General features: G+C 46.7%; 1 protein-coding gene and 1 non-coding gene across 5 annotated transcripts in view; one reads left to right on the top strand and one right to left on the bottom strand.

Annotated features, from left to right (window-relative positions):
• The window catches only part of ATP9A (ATPase phospholipid transporting 9A (putative)), a 144,822-nt gene that overhangs the window by 23,532 nt on the left and 107,465 nt on the right, over nt 1-13,825 (bottom strand). For all 4 annotated transcript variants that reach the window (XR_008306299.1, XM_053246763.1, XM_053246766.1 and 1 more), the window contains exons 18-22: nt 12,891-13,061; nt 6,918-7,016; nt 3,630-3,719; nt 3,369-3,513; nt 634-698 (exon numbers count right to left, since the gene is read on the bottom strand). Coding sequence is in view for 3 of the 4 variants with exons in the window: in XM_053246763.1 (XP_053102738.1) it covers nt 634-698; nt 3,369-3,513; nt 3,630-3,719; nt 6,918-7,016; nt 12,891-13,061 (570 nt within the window). In the remaining variant the exon portion in view is untranslated. The remainder of the gene's footprint in view (nt 1-633; nt 699-3,368; nt 3,514-3,629; nt 3,720-6,917; nt 7,017-12,890; nt 13,062-13,825) is intronic.
• TRNAT-UGU (transfer RNA threonine (anticodon UGU)) lies at nt 5,141-5,212 on the top strand. Its single transcript has one exon. It is a non-coding gene; the product is annotated as a tRNA-Thr (tRNA).

Below are 13,825 nucleotides of genomic sequence, written 5' to 3'. Positions count from 1 at the left end.
GGAAACCCCCAAATGAGTGCTTCCACCAGCCCAGAACTGGCTGCAAATGAAGGATGCATATGCACAATGAGGCAACATGTTTATAATGGGCTGCGATGAGGAGAGCAAGTGGGCAGGTGGGATCACCCCCCACCCCCCCCACCTGATAGGAGGCGCCTGCCCATGCGGGCGATCGGGGGAGAGGGCACCCACTTTACCTAGAGTGCCACCAACCCTTGGGCTGGCCCTGGAAGAATGCTATGTAACATCAGTGGGGCTGCTGTGGGGGGCGGGGGGTGAAGGCAGCTGGGAATGGGGCAAACACAGGCCCACCCTCTCCCCTAGCTACGTCCCTGCTGGGCCCTCTATGTCTACACTATCTATCTTTGGGCCAATTCAGATGACACTGCCCACCGGCCGTGCCCACCACATGATTCAAAACAAGGTCCCGCACGCCCTGCTCTCCCCCAGCCAGAGCGCTGCCCTGCTCCTCATACTTACACAAGATGCAGAACATCCAAACCACTAGTCATGTTGTTTAAGTAGTGCATGACCTTGCTCTTAAGCACACAGTGGGTGGGACCGGTGGTCCAGTCCTAATGGACTCAGTCCTATTGTGGGGTTAATACTAAAAACCATGCTCTATGGACTCACCTTTCCTTCCACCCCAACTCCACAGTCTGCCTCCTGAATCATACTGACATCATTGCCACCATCACCTGAAAGAAGTGAAAACAAAGAATCTGGGTGAGAAATCCACTCTTACTTAAAGTTGTGTTGTTGAGTCGGTGTTGACTCCTGGCGGCGACCACAGAGCCATGTGGTTTTCTTTGGTAGAATACAGGAGGGGTTTACCATTGCAGTCTCCTGCACGATATGAGATGATGCCTTTCAGCATCTTCCTATATCACTGCTGCCCAATATAGGTGTTTTCCATAATCTGGGAAACATACCAGCACGGATTCGAACCAGCAACGTCTTGCTCCCTAGGCAAGTTACTTCCCTGCTGCTCCATTAGGTGGCTCAATCCACTCTTACTTACAAACTAAAAATATCCAACCAGTGCTCCGCTGCTGGACCAGAGAAGATCAGAAATAAGGATCTTGACTCCACTGTGAAGTCACTATAAGGAGGATCACCTTCTTCAACATGAGCCTGTTACTTGAATGAATGATTACTTAGTGCAAATGCACTTAGTTTGACATTGAACCCCAATTTATTTATATGTTTAAATCCCACTCTTCCTCCAAGGAGCCCAGAGCAGTGTACATGGTTATGTTTATCCTCACAATGACCCTGTGAGGTAAGCTAGAGATAGGTCATGCCCAGAGTCACCCAGCAGGTTTCATGGCTGAATGGATATTTGAACTCTGGTCTCTTGGGTCCTAGTCCAGCACTCGAACCACTACACCAGGCATCCCCAAACTGCGGCCCTCCAGATGTTGCTGAACTACAACTCCCAGCATCCCTAGACACAATTTTTTGTGGCTGGGTATGCTGGAAGTTGTAGTTCAGCAACATCTGGAGGGCCGCAGTTTGAGGATGCCTGCACTACACCATTCAGGCTTTAATGTGCCCAATGGCTTGCTCAAACCATGGTTTGGACATGATTTGCCAGCAAAAGAGGATTTTCTTACTAGAAGCGAAATCTTTTTTGCCTTGCCCCAGGGCCCAAATACCTTGGGCCGCTCCTGTCTGTGTGATTTGAATGCTAAGCTTGTTCCCTGCATAGTAATCACATGCATCACCAATTCATCTCTTATCTACATAGCTCTTCCGTGTCTTGGTCATACGAAAGCATGACACAATATTGAGGGGAAAGCGGTGGAATGCTGGAACTGGCTTCTGTTTATATAGATATGTAGTCCAAGGCCATAATCACAAGAACATAAGAAGAGCCCTGCTGGATCAGGCCCAAGGCCTATCTAGTCCAGCATTCTGTTTCACACAGTGGCCCACCAGATGCTTCTGGGGAGTCCACAGGCAAGAGCTGAGGGCATACCCTCTCTCCTCCTGCTACTCCCCCTGCAACTGGTACTTAAGCAGAGTTGCCAGAACCTAAGGGGTATATTTGTGGGTCAAATGGGCTGTAAGCCAGAATTTGCCTTTTTTAAAGCCAAATCTGGCCACCTAGATCTAGCTTCTGAGGGCGGAGGTGGTCTATAGCCCTCAGCCTAGTAGCCAATGATAGACCTAGCCTCCATGAATTTATCTAAACTCCTCTTAAAGTCATTGAAGCTGGTGGCTGTCACCATACCTTGTGGCACCCAGACTGCTGTTGTCACAGGAGGAGAGTTGGTTTTGTGGCAGCAAGCATGACTTGTACCCTTTGCTAAGCAGGGTCGTCCCTGGTTGCATGTGAATAGGAGACTACATGTGTGAGCTTGCCAGAACCTAAGGGATATACTCGTGGGTCAAATGGGCCGTAACCCAAAGTTTGGCTTTTAAAAAGCCAAACCTGCCAACCTTGGCCTCCGAACACTGTAAGATATTCCCCTTAGGTGCTCTGGGAAGATCATTCCAAGTTCCCTCCCTGGCAGCATCTCCAAGATAGGGCTGAAAGAGATTCCTGCCTGCAACCTTGGAGAAGCCCTGACAGTCTGTTTAGACAATACTGAGCTAGATGGACCAATGGTCTGACTCAGTAGATGGCAGCTTCCTCCTATGATCCTATGTTACCACCAGTGTTCCCTCTAACAGGGATTCCTAGATGCTGTTGACTACAACTCACAGCATCCCCAGCTTCAGTAACCTTTGCTTGGGGATTATGGAGGCAGGATGCCTCTGAAAACCAGTTGCAGGGGAGTAATAGCAGGAGCAGGGCATGCCCTCAACTCCTGCCTGTAGGCTTCCAGTGGCATCTGGTGGGCCACTGTGTGAAACAGGAAGCTGGACTAGATGGGCCTTGGGCCTAATCCAGCAGGGCTGTTCTTATGTTCTTGAGTTGTAGTCAAAAACATCTGGGAATCCCTGCTATAGAGAACACTGGTCACCACATCTTGTGGCAGAGAATTCTACAGGTTGATTATGAAAATCAACCTATGATCAATCATAGGCTGATGATGATGATGATCCAGAAAGGCCTACTGTGTACATGCGATTATGATTATCCAGAATGGCCTAGTGCACATGCACATGCAGAAGGTTTCTACATGCCTAGTGGCTTCTAACAGAAGACCTCATATCCCCTGGGGTGCTGCCCTAGTGTCAGCTGAATCCCCAGGAAGGGTTGCCCGAGGAGCCTGGGGGACTGCTGCCGGAAGAGAGAAGCCGAAAAGACCCCTGGTACATGGTGCCTTGAGTCCTAGACTATATTTCTCACAAAGATACCCCTGTACAAAGAGACTGAACTAGAGAAAACAGCTGGAGCTTTTGCAGGAGGTTCCTACCTACTGCACAGGTCAGCTTTCCAGTTCTCTCCTGGAGCAAGCGTACAATCTGAGCCTTCTGTGTTGGGGCACATCTGCAGCAGACCACGGCTGGGCACTGGCAAGCTAATTCCATAAATTCATACTCGTAGTATTTCAGGCACACCTGTTCAGAGAGACAGACACGCATGGTTTGGTGGCACACAAGTTCCTTCCATCTCTCACGCCACTGTTAGAACCAGGGGGTGCTTTTAACGGCTGCCAGGGCCCTGAGGCTCTCACCTCTAATGAATCACCAGAAATCACAAGGGCACAGTCATGCTTGCGACGGAAGGCATTCAACTCCAAGTGAGCTTCTCCACGGTTGGTCACCTAAAAAAGTTCAAGTCAGTCTGGATGTAAGCTTGTGGGGGGGACACACACTGTGGAAATCAGAATTTTAAGAAGATATGCTACAAAACACCATTTTAAGCTGTTTAATTTGTCCTCATTTTATGAGATTGTTATTGTATTTTATGAAATTTTAACTGATTTTACTCTGTTTTATATTGTGTTCTAAGTTTTGTACACCGCCTAGAGATGTATATATATCAGGCAGTATAGAAATATGATAAAAATAAAACAGCTGCCTGGCTGGAAAGAGATTGGGCTCATCTAAGGCAACTCCTCTGCATCACATTCCGCCTAAACAGCCTGCAATCCAAAGCACACCTACTTGGGGAGCACTCCATACCCGGCTGGTGGAGGCTGGGGCTGGAGGAGCGGAGTATATAACTTTAAATATCTTTAATGCCTGGTCAAAGCTCCCCCTGCTGCCCGGCACCAACCAGCCACATGTCCCGCCCCCCAGTTGACAAGCATGTGTGGCAACCATTTGAAAGGTCAGCATGGAAAGTTTTTGCTGTGCTGACCCCTCAGATGGTTCCCAGGCATTGGTTAGCCATATGGCCAAGGTGGGGCATGTGGCTGATTGGCCACATGGGATGCCAGGTGGCAGAGGCGGGAGCTTTTGAGGGACGTTAAAGGCATACTCCACCTTCCACTCTGCTTCCTCACCGCCCCGTCCTCCACCAGCCGCCACTGTTGACATGAGTGGGACTTAATTCAGATCAAACATGCACAGGATCAGGCTGTTCATCCGATTCGCCAGTCTCCTAAAGATTTTAGTATGCCATGAAATCGAGATTATAAGCTATCAAGCAGAAATCTTGGTGGGGAAATAGCTACACTATTGTAAGTTTTATTCCACTCTGAGATCCAATTTAGATGAGACTTAAATAATGTCATTGGCCGATACATGTTCTTTGTCCCTGTGTAAACAGCAGACATGCCTCCCACCACTCTGAACTGGAACCATGGAGAGGGGCTACGTCACCCTTTCTCTAATCAAAATCCGAATCTAGATTCAGACCATGGTGAGGGGGAAAGGTTAATTGGCCCTTCTTCCCCCTGCACACCAAGGTTCCAGTCAGGAGCAGGGCTCCCAGTTCCCGCTACATATACAGGAGAAAAAGAACACCCAAGGGCCAGGGATACAACTGAAGTTGCATCAAATTTGGTCCGACTCCTAACCATCTCAGCTTCCTTCCAAGAATTCTGGATACTGTAGTTTGGTGTAGTGCTAAGAATTATCGGTTACAGTTTAAGACTATAGTAGTAGATGACACAAGACTGATTTTAATACAGTTCAGGAACATTTAGTGGCTGGCAAACAAATTAAATGTGGGCAAGACTGAGGCCTTCCTGGTCAGAAAAACTGGTTTGGTGATAGTTTATCAAGAGGTTTTAGGGATGGGGCTATAGCTCAGCGGTAGAGCATTTGCTTTGTGTGCAGAAGGTCCCAGGTTCAATCCCTGGCAGCATCTCCATGTAGAGCTGGGAAGGACTCCTGTCTGAAACCTTGGAGAAGCTACTGCCAGTCAGTGTAGACACAATTCTGAGCTAGATGGTCTGACTCGGTATAAAGCAGCTTCCTAGCCAGTTGATCAATCAATTCTTGATAGGGCTGCATTCCCCTTGAAGGTTGATGGCTTTGAAGTTCTGCATTGAGCCCCTTCCAACTCTGAAATTCTATGATCCTCCTGGACCTGGCATTACACTTGGATATTCAGGTGGCTGGCATGACCCAAGGGGCGTTTGCCAGCTTTGACTGGTGCAAATTTCCTGCAGCCATTTCCCTCTCAGTCAGATTTAGCCATGGTTTTCCATGCTCTCGTTACTGCAGTGTGATTACTGTAAGACTCTTTATATGGGGCTGACTCTGATGATCCCTCAGAAACTTCAGCTGTCCCAGAATGCAGCTGCATGGGTCCTGACTTGCACAAGCCTCTTGGAATATATCACAGCAGTTCGTTTCTGGGCACAATTCAAGGTGCTGGTTTTAAACTTGAAAGCCCAAAACAGTCTGGGACAAAGGACCACCTTCTTTGAAATGAATCTGTTTGCCCTATGAGAACATTCAGAGGAGACCTTCTTGCTGGCTTCCTCCACCTTGTGGAAGACCTTCCCCTGAGAGATCAGATTGGGCTCTTCCTTGAGAATGCTTTGTTGGCTGGTCAAAATCCCCTCTTTCTGGCTGGTCTTTTCCTACTTGACGATCTTTCCATCAAGTCACCATCCGGTGACATACCTGTCTGCGGTTTTTAAAAAATATATTATTCTATATTTTTACTGTTTTAAATTTGCTCTTGTAAGCCACTCAGAGGTTTTGGGGTGTTTTTTTTTTTTAAAAGAAAGGCAGCATATATATATTTTTATAGATAAGTTAGATGGAGAGATGGATGTACTGAATAGCCATACTAAACAATTGGAGATTAATATCACTGGCTTCTCCCAAGGAATCTTGGCATCCGTTTGCTTTGAGATTCTAACCTGGGGCAGCTTCACACACCACGTGGCTAGTCCTCTTGCAGCAAACTGCCAGTTCCTGGCGAGCTGCAAGTTCCTGTCCCACCGTGTTATGTGAAGCTGCCAATATCCCCAGCCCAAGTATATACAAGTGACACAAATGCATGTTCTTTCCCAGTCCACCCTACCTCCACTCTGTCCTCATTTCAAATTTCAGATTGCCAGCTCTTCAGGACAGGGACCTGCTCTCTATTTTACTTAGTTGGACCTTGAGGGTGCGATAGAAAGCACAACAGTAGCCGGGACAGAGCAAGACTCATCAGAACAGGACCTCTTTGCTATTTGCACCAATTTTGCTGTTTGCAAAAAGACTGCTCCATATTTTGCCCCCTTAAGAAGTTCCTGCAGGAGGCATCCAAGTGCATTGTATCAATTCTGCTTGCAGAAAAATCATAATTTTATTCCAAGAAACTTGGGAGGAATTGAGGGCTACGTTTTCACAACATTCTTTTCCCACTATAACATGTCCAACTTTTATGTACTCATCAGATGGCCGTAGGTGTTGGGTAAATGCAACGATGGTCTGAGAAAGATTAGGTCTGCATAATATACTTGGATAGTGTTCTAACTGCACATTGGAACTGGTGTAACTTATTCCCCTTGATTCATAATGTAGCTCCTTAGACAAGTGCTAAATAAGCTAGTTTTATTCATATTACTCACCAGTCTAAATATATGAATGTCCTGGGTCCTGGTGACCAGATGTGCATTCTTAGCTGTGCACGTGGCTGTTTCCAGTTTATCCCCTGTGAGCATCCATACCTACCATAAAACATACTTAATATTATTCCAACACCAATAACAACAAAGCCTTTGACAAAATATTTAGCTTTTTGGAAATTTAGCATACACACTTATGTTTATGTTTAGCATACACACTTATTAAGCTGACTTATTCAAGAAAAGCAGAGTTCCAGTTACTTTGTTTTACACTGAACTAATATATTCAAGCACACAGTTCTATGGTGTGTGTGTGTGTGTGTGTGTGTGGAATGGGACTTTATTCTCATTGGATCTGATACCGTATACACCAGCATAGCGTAGTGGTTAGAGTGTTGGACTAAGACCGGGAAGACCTGAGTTCGGATTCCCATTCAACCATCAAACTCACTGGGTGACTGGGTCAGTCATGTGTCTCTCAGCCAAACGTGCCTCACAGGGTTGTTGTGAGGATTAAGATAACCATGTATACCGCTCTGAGCTCCTCGGAGAAAGAGCGGGATATAAGTGTTAAAAATACATACATACCGATTTATACATTATACAGAATAAGATGGCAGAATTTTTGGATTGTAACATGTCAGGGGTATATATGTATATGCAGGGGGAAATCCTATGTTTGAACACTGCTTCACATTGAAAGTGCTCTCGTATAGTATACAAGCCCACTATGCTAAACCTCATTCCCTAATGTGTTAATTTGCTACGTGCAGGTTTTTCACCCGCTCTTTTGAGGAAGAATTCAAAAAGATGATCCAGTTGTAGTCCAAAGAGCTACTGTTTCAGAATTCTACCAACACTTTGGGCTGGTTTGGATGCCATATTAGCTAGCTCATCCTAATCACTGGGGTGGGGGGGGGGAGTGTATGCATGTGTGTGTGTGTGCATGCATGTTTCCCCCTCCACCTGTGAAAACATTTGCTGCTGCACAGTTGTGCAGAGGGCAACTCACCCAAACCCTCCTCAACAACAAAAATTTAAATACTTCTTTAAAATAACAATTCTGCAGCAATGGTATGGTGCACCAGATGTGGCGGGGGGGGGGGGGAAGGGGAGACATGCAAACACATGCTTCTCCCTCATGTGATTAGGAAGGGTCGGTGGCCATTTTGGCCAAAGCAACCGATTCTCCAGGACACGTAGATCAGCTCCAAAAGCCCACTTCATATGTAACAGCAAAGACCGGTCTTCATGTTTCCACCATGGGTGGCTTGCATTTGTTCTGTGATGGAGAGGAGAGCTGGTCTTGTGGTAGCAAGCATGACTTGTCCCCTTAGCTAAGCAGGGTTTGCCCTGGTTGCATATGAAAGGGAGACTAGAAGTGTGAGCACTGTAAGGTATTCCCCTCAGTGGATGGAGCCGCTCTGGGAAGAGCAGAAGGTTCCAAGTTCCCTCCCTGGCATCTCCAAGATAGGGCTGAGAGAGATTCCTGCCTGCAACCTTGAAGAAGCCGCTGCCCATCTGTGTAGACAACAGTGAGCTAGATGGACCTATAGTCTGACTCAGTATATGGCAGCATCCTATGATCGGGAGGCATTCACATGTTTGGAACACAAAAAAATGGACAGGCACTCAGGATGTACATTTGTTTCCCAGAGGAATGTTGACTAAGTTCAGATGTACAAATGCCTTTCAAACATAGGTGATCTGCAGAGGAAACATGGGAACCCATTTCTCAATCAAGTGTGAAACAGTTTTCACATCCACACCATGATGTAATTAGTGTGCTGTAACTAGCATCCCTCGAAACTTCATCCTATCCTGTTAAAAAGTGAAGGATGCTATTCCAATGCAATTTAGGAGGTGGGGAAACCATGGATGATGCTACTGATTTCAACACAAAATCATCAGACATGCAGACATTCCAAGAGAGAGGTTGGAATGCGACCTTTGCAATTGTTAGCTGACAAAAATGGATCTGGTAATCACAAATTTCTGGTAAAATCAATGGGATTCTTACAGACTGACAAAATGGGGGTCATCTCCACATTGCCCTGGAATTTAAGAGATGAACCTTTGGAAAATGAGGAGGCAAACGCAGAAATTTTTGGAGATGGTTGCAAAAGTTGCAGCTAATACAGCCATCAGTGCCAGGTGCCCAATACAGCCTCTAGGTAAGGGAACTTCAAATTGCTCTGAGTGGCAGCAGCTGTCTCCATGCAGCAGGGTGTGGAGTCGCCAACTCCACTCCCGCATAGACCCAAGAAGAAAGGTCTCTGATGACACACTGGAAAAACCTCCAACATCTGCTCTGTGAGTCACGGCAGAGACAGGCACTACAGGCAGCAGTTTAAGGTGGCCAGAAGACATGCACAGAGTTAAGTACATCTCATTCCAATGAAATAGAAGAGACTTCTCGTGCTTTGTATGCCACACCACGTGTCACGGTTGCTCCTGTCCAATGGCAGCGCACTCTCAAATAGAACGGGGAATCAGCAGCATGGTATGTAACCATGTGATGAGGGCCAAACGATAGAGGGATACAAATAATCATTTTACAATGCATTGGTAGTTGACATGTGGTAAACTCCTCCTCACTGCTGGGCAGAATGAGATGGATGACCAGGTTGCGATCATACATCCTGGGGCAGTTTGGTCATCTGGGCAGAATATTCTGGATAGACAGAAACTGTGCATGTTACCACAGGGGCATAGTGAAGGGAGAGTGAGCCCATGTTCATATAGTGAACACTGGTGGCCTCCCCATTCGCTGTGGTACACTCCCCCCCACCCCGCTGCAGTGGCATGCACTACCAGGAGCCTGGCCAATGGAAGGAGGATGGGCCTGGGGGCTGGGCAAGTGGCCAAAGGAAGCGGCTGGTGGCGGCGGAAGGTAGCCAGAAGCAGCGGGAGACCCAGCCAGCCAGAGTGGGGAAGCTCCTCTCAGATGCTTGGTGGCTCCCGGACGCAGGACACCTCATCCAGTCTATTATAGTTCCGCCCCTGCATTTCTAGAAGCCAAGGCTGACCTCAGGGGTTGGCATTATCAAATAGCTGAGGGCCCAGGGCCTTCAGAATGGCCCACTGCTGATCCCCAAGACCACCTCTGTGCCCATGTCTTCAAGTGGTGGTGGCCAAGTGACTCTTTTGGAGCCCACCCAAATAGAAGGGGGCCACTGGAGGACAGTTTGCTTATAAACCCCCCTCCAAAACACACACACACACACACACACACACACACACACACACACACAACACAACACAACCACCACCACCACTAGGAGTAGGCCCCATCAGGAACAGCAACAGCACAGAGGCCATTGTGATTTTCTGGGCGACAAAAAAGGGGCTGGAGCATAAGGGAAATAGTGTGGTGTAATGGTTAGAGTGTTGGACTTTGACAGGGACGTAAAGATAAGTAAAGTGTGCTGTCGAGTCAGTGTCGACTCCTGGCGACCACAGAGCCTTGTGGTTTTTCTTTGGTAGAATACAGGAGGGTTTACCATTGCTGCCTCCCGTGCAGTATGAGATGATGCCTTTCAGCATCTTCCTATATCGCTGGTGCCCGATATAGGTGTTTCACATAGTCTGGAAAGCATACCAGCGGGGATTCCAACCAGCAACCTCATGCTTGCTAGAGAAGACCCAGGTTCAATTCCCTGCTCATCTATAACGTTCACTGGGTGTCTTTGAGCCAGTCACATACTCTCAGTGTAATCAACCTGTATGATATGGACTGAGTGGACATAAAGTTTTTCTTCCTCTCTCACAACACTAGATCCAGGGGTGTTCCCACGAAACTAAATGGCATGAAATGTAAGACAGGTAGAAGGAAGTACTTCTTCACACAGCACATAATTAATTTATGGAATTTTCTGCCATGGGATGAGGTGATAGCCACTAGCTTGGATGGCTTCAAAAGGGGCTTAGACAAATGCAAAGGAAGACAAGTCTATCAATGGCTACTAGTCTTGATGGCTATAGGCTACCTCCAGTTTGAGAGGCTGGATGCCTCTGAATACCAGTTGCAGGGGAGCAGCAAGAGAGAGGGCATGCCTTCATCTTCTGGTTGTAGGCTTCCCAGAGACATCTAGTAGGCCACTGTGAGAAGCAGGAAGGTGGACTAGAAAGGCCTTGGGCCTGATCCAGAAAGACTCTTCTTATGTGCTTATGAAATTTGTTGTGAGGATACATTGGGTTGGGGAACAAGTTTCCCTGAGCAGTCTAGAGGAAGGCAAGACTGGGGGCGGGAAAAATCTCTGATTTTGGACCAGCCATCCCCTTTGAAGGGTTGGTATCGAGACATTAATCACATGTGCACACAAACAAGAGATATAATATATATTAACAATAAAATCAGAGCACACATGGTAATTCCTCACTTATCAATTATGGCCCAAAACAATTCAAATAAAACATCTGGTGGATGTGATTTATATGCAAACCCATAAGGAAAGCACAATATTCATTCACAGGATTCCTGCAGGTTATGCTCCCTCTGGTGGCCATTTCCAGACAAAAAACCAAAATTTCAGGTTTTTAGAAGTTCCTTCAGATACCTATCACACAAATGGCCCCAGATCAGCATAGTTCTATGCTACTTGGTTTCCAAAAACACTAGGAAGGTTGGGCAAAGTGGTCAAGTTTGTTCAGGAATGCTAAAGGGACCCTTATCAAAACATTCCTCATCATAAATTTTAATCTTTCCTAGTGTAAAAAACTTTCCTGTATGTAATAAGCAGGCACACAAGAAATAACACTTTAAGAGTATAAGGACAGCCCTGCTGGATCAGACCAAAAGCTCAATCAAATTTGCTTTCCTATTTCCCCAAAGTGGTTACCCAGATATTTCCAGGAAAACCACAAATGAAGAATGAAGGTGCTAGTCTTCACATATTGCTGTGCTGTTCCCAGTCAGCTGGTATGCAGTGACATATTGTCCCCTGCTAACTGAGCAAAGAGGCACCTTTTTAAAGTGGTGATTCTCTTTATTTAGCAAGGGGAGAGCAACTGGCCCTATCCATCCCCAGCACAGCATCCCTCCAGTGGCTGTTGCTGGTGTCTATCTTATGTTTCTTTTTTAGATTGTGAGCCCTTTGGGGACAGGGAGCCATCTTTATTTATCTATATCTATGCAAACCTCTTTGGGAACTCTTGTTGAAAAGCCGTATATAAATATTTGTCATATTTGTTAGCTTGCCCCTGAACTAGGAAGCCCCATGTAGCTAATAATGTCAGTAGCCACTGACAGACCTCTCCCCTGTGAATTTGTCTTAATTCCTTTTTTAAAAAATCTAGCATTAGAATAGCCTTCTTCCTGTTGAACTAGTTTACCACATGCAGAGAGTTTTCCATGTGGGGAAACATTAAAAAAATGACACAACGAAACAAATATTAAGAATGTGACACACACCTCACTATATATAAAGTTATTTTCTTATATGAATATGGTGAATTTGAACCCTCAAAGTGCTTCAAAATTGGGATTCAGAGGAATACCTTGGATATTCTCCTTATATTAGTGGTTCCCAACCCTGGTTCCCCAGATGTTGTTGGACTGGAAATCCTATTATTCCTAGCAGTTGTGGCAAGGGCTGATGGGATTTCCAATCTAATATCATCTGGGGACCCAAGGTTGGAAACTCCTGATTTAAATCATTACTATTGATATGATCTAGGCCAGTGGTTCCCAACCTGGGGACCTCGAGATGTTGCTGAACTACTACTCCCATCAGCCCCAGCTACAATTTATTGAGGCTGGAGAGGATGGGAGTTGTAGTTCGGCAATATCTGGAGGCCTCCAGGTTGGGAACCACAGATCTAGGCCATGCCTAATGATGTGACAGCCTAATGATGTGACAGTGCCCCAATTTCTGCTTTACCCAGATTTCTTGCTTTTGCTCATCAGCACACTGTCAGGTTGGGGAGAAAAACCAAACCCACCCTCAAAGCTTTCTATTTCCAGACCAGCCATACCTTAATACCAGCATTTCGCAGCGTTTCCAAAGTAGGTCTGACATCCGCCTGCAGCTGATCCTCCACTCCAGTCAGACACAGCAGCTCCATTTCCATCTCCAGGCTCTCGATCACGGTGGCTACCTTCAGGGAACGGTCATGGACGCTCAGCTTTGCTTGGACATAGCGCGCCTGGCAAGACCACAAGAGACACACTCTATCAGGACTGGCTCAGAATTGCTATGCACTTATACAAAGTACAAGACGAGGGTTTCAGGGCCGAGCTCAAGAGTGATGGTTATTATTACCTTTAAAGCCCTAAGTGACTGGGGATGGGGTGGTAGCTCAGGGGTAGAGTATCTACTTTGCATGCCGAAGGTCCCAGGTTCAATCCCTGGCATCTCTCGGTATGGCTGGGAAAGACTCCTGCCTGAAACCTTGGAGGGCCAATGCCAGTGCGTGTAGACAATACGGAGCTAGATGGACCAATAGGCCGACTCAGTCTAAGGCAGCTTTCTAGGTGTCTATTACTAGCTCCTCCCACACAATCCTGCTTGTTCACACAGATCCCTGGGGGAAGCTCCATCCTGTGGTAGTAGGAAGGAAGATAAGTGAGATTCTTCTCTGTCATGGTGCCTAGGCCAGGGGTTCTCAAACGTGGGTTCCCAGATGTTGTTGAACTACAAAGGCCTTTGCGGCTAGGGATTGTGGGGGTTGTAGTCCAACAACATCTGGGGACCCAAGGTTGACAGCCCCCCGTTACAGACAAATTCATGGAGAACGGGTCTATCAGCTGGCCTAGCCTATGAAATTCTGTGCCCCAGGAGATCCAGCTGGCCCTCTCCCTAATGGTGTTTTGGTTCCAAGCATATGCATCTTTATTTCAGCATGCGTATGGCTTGCAAGACTCTGAAATTTGTCTCTGATCTAGGGATGTGCAAATGGTTTGAATTCAA

The sequence above is a fragment of the Hemicordylus capensis genome, chromosome 4, assembly GCF_027244095.1.
Source record: "Hemicordylus capensis ecotype Gifberg chromosome 4, rHemCap1.1.pri, whole genome shotgun sequence".
NCBI lineage: Eukaryota > Metazoa > Chordata > Lepidosauria > Squamata > Cordylidae > Hemicordylus > Hemicordylus capensis.
The sequence above is the reverse complement of the archived record's forward strand: the minus strand, read 5'-3'. Positions and strand labels throughout refer to the sequence as shown.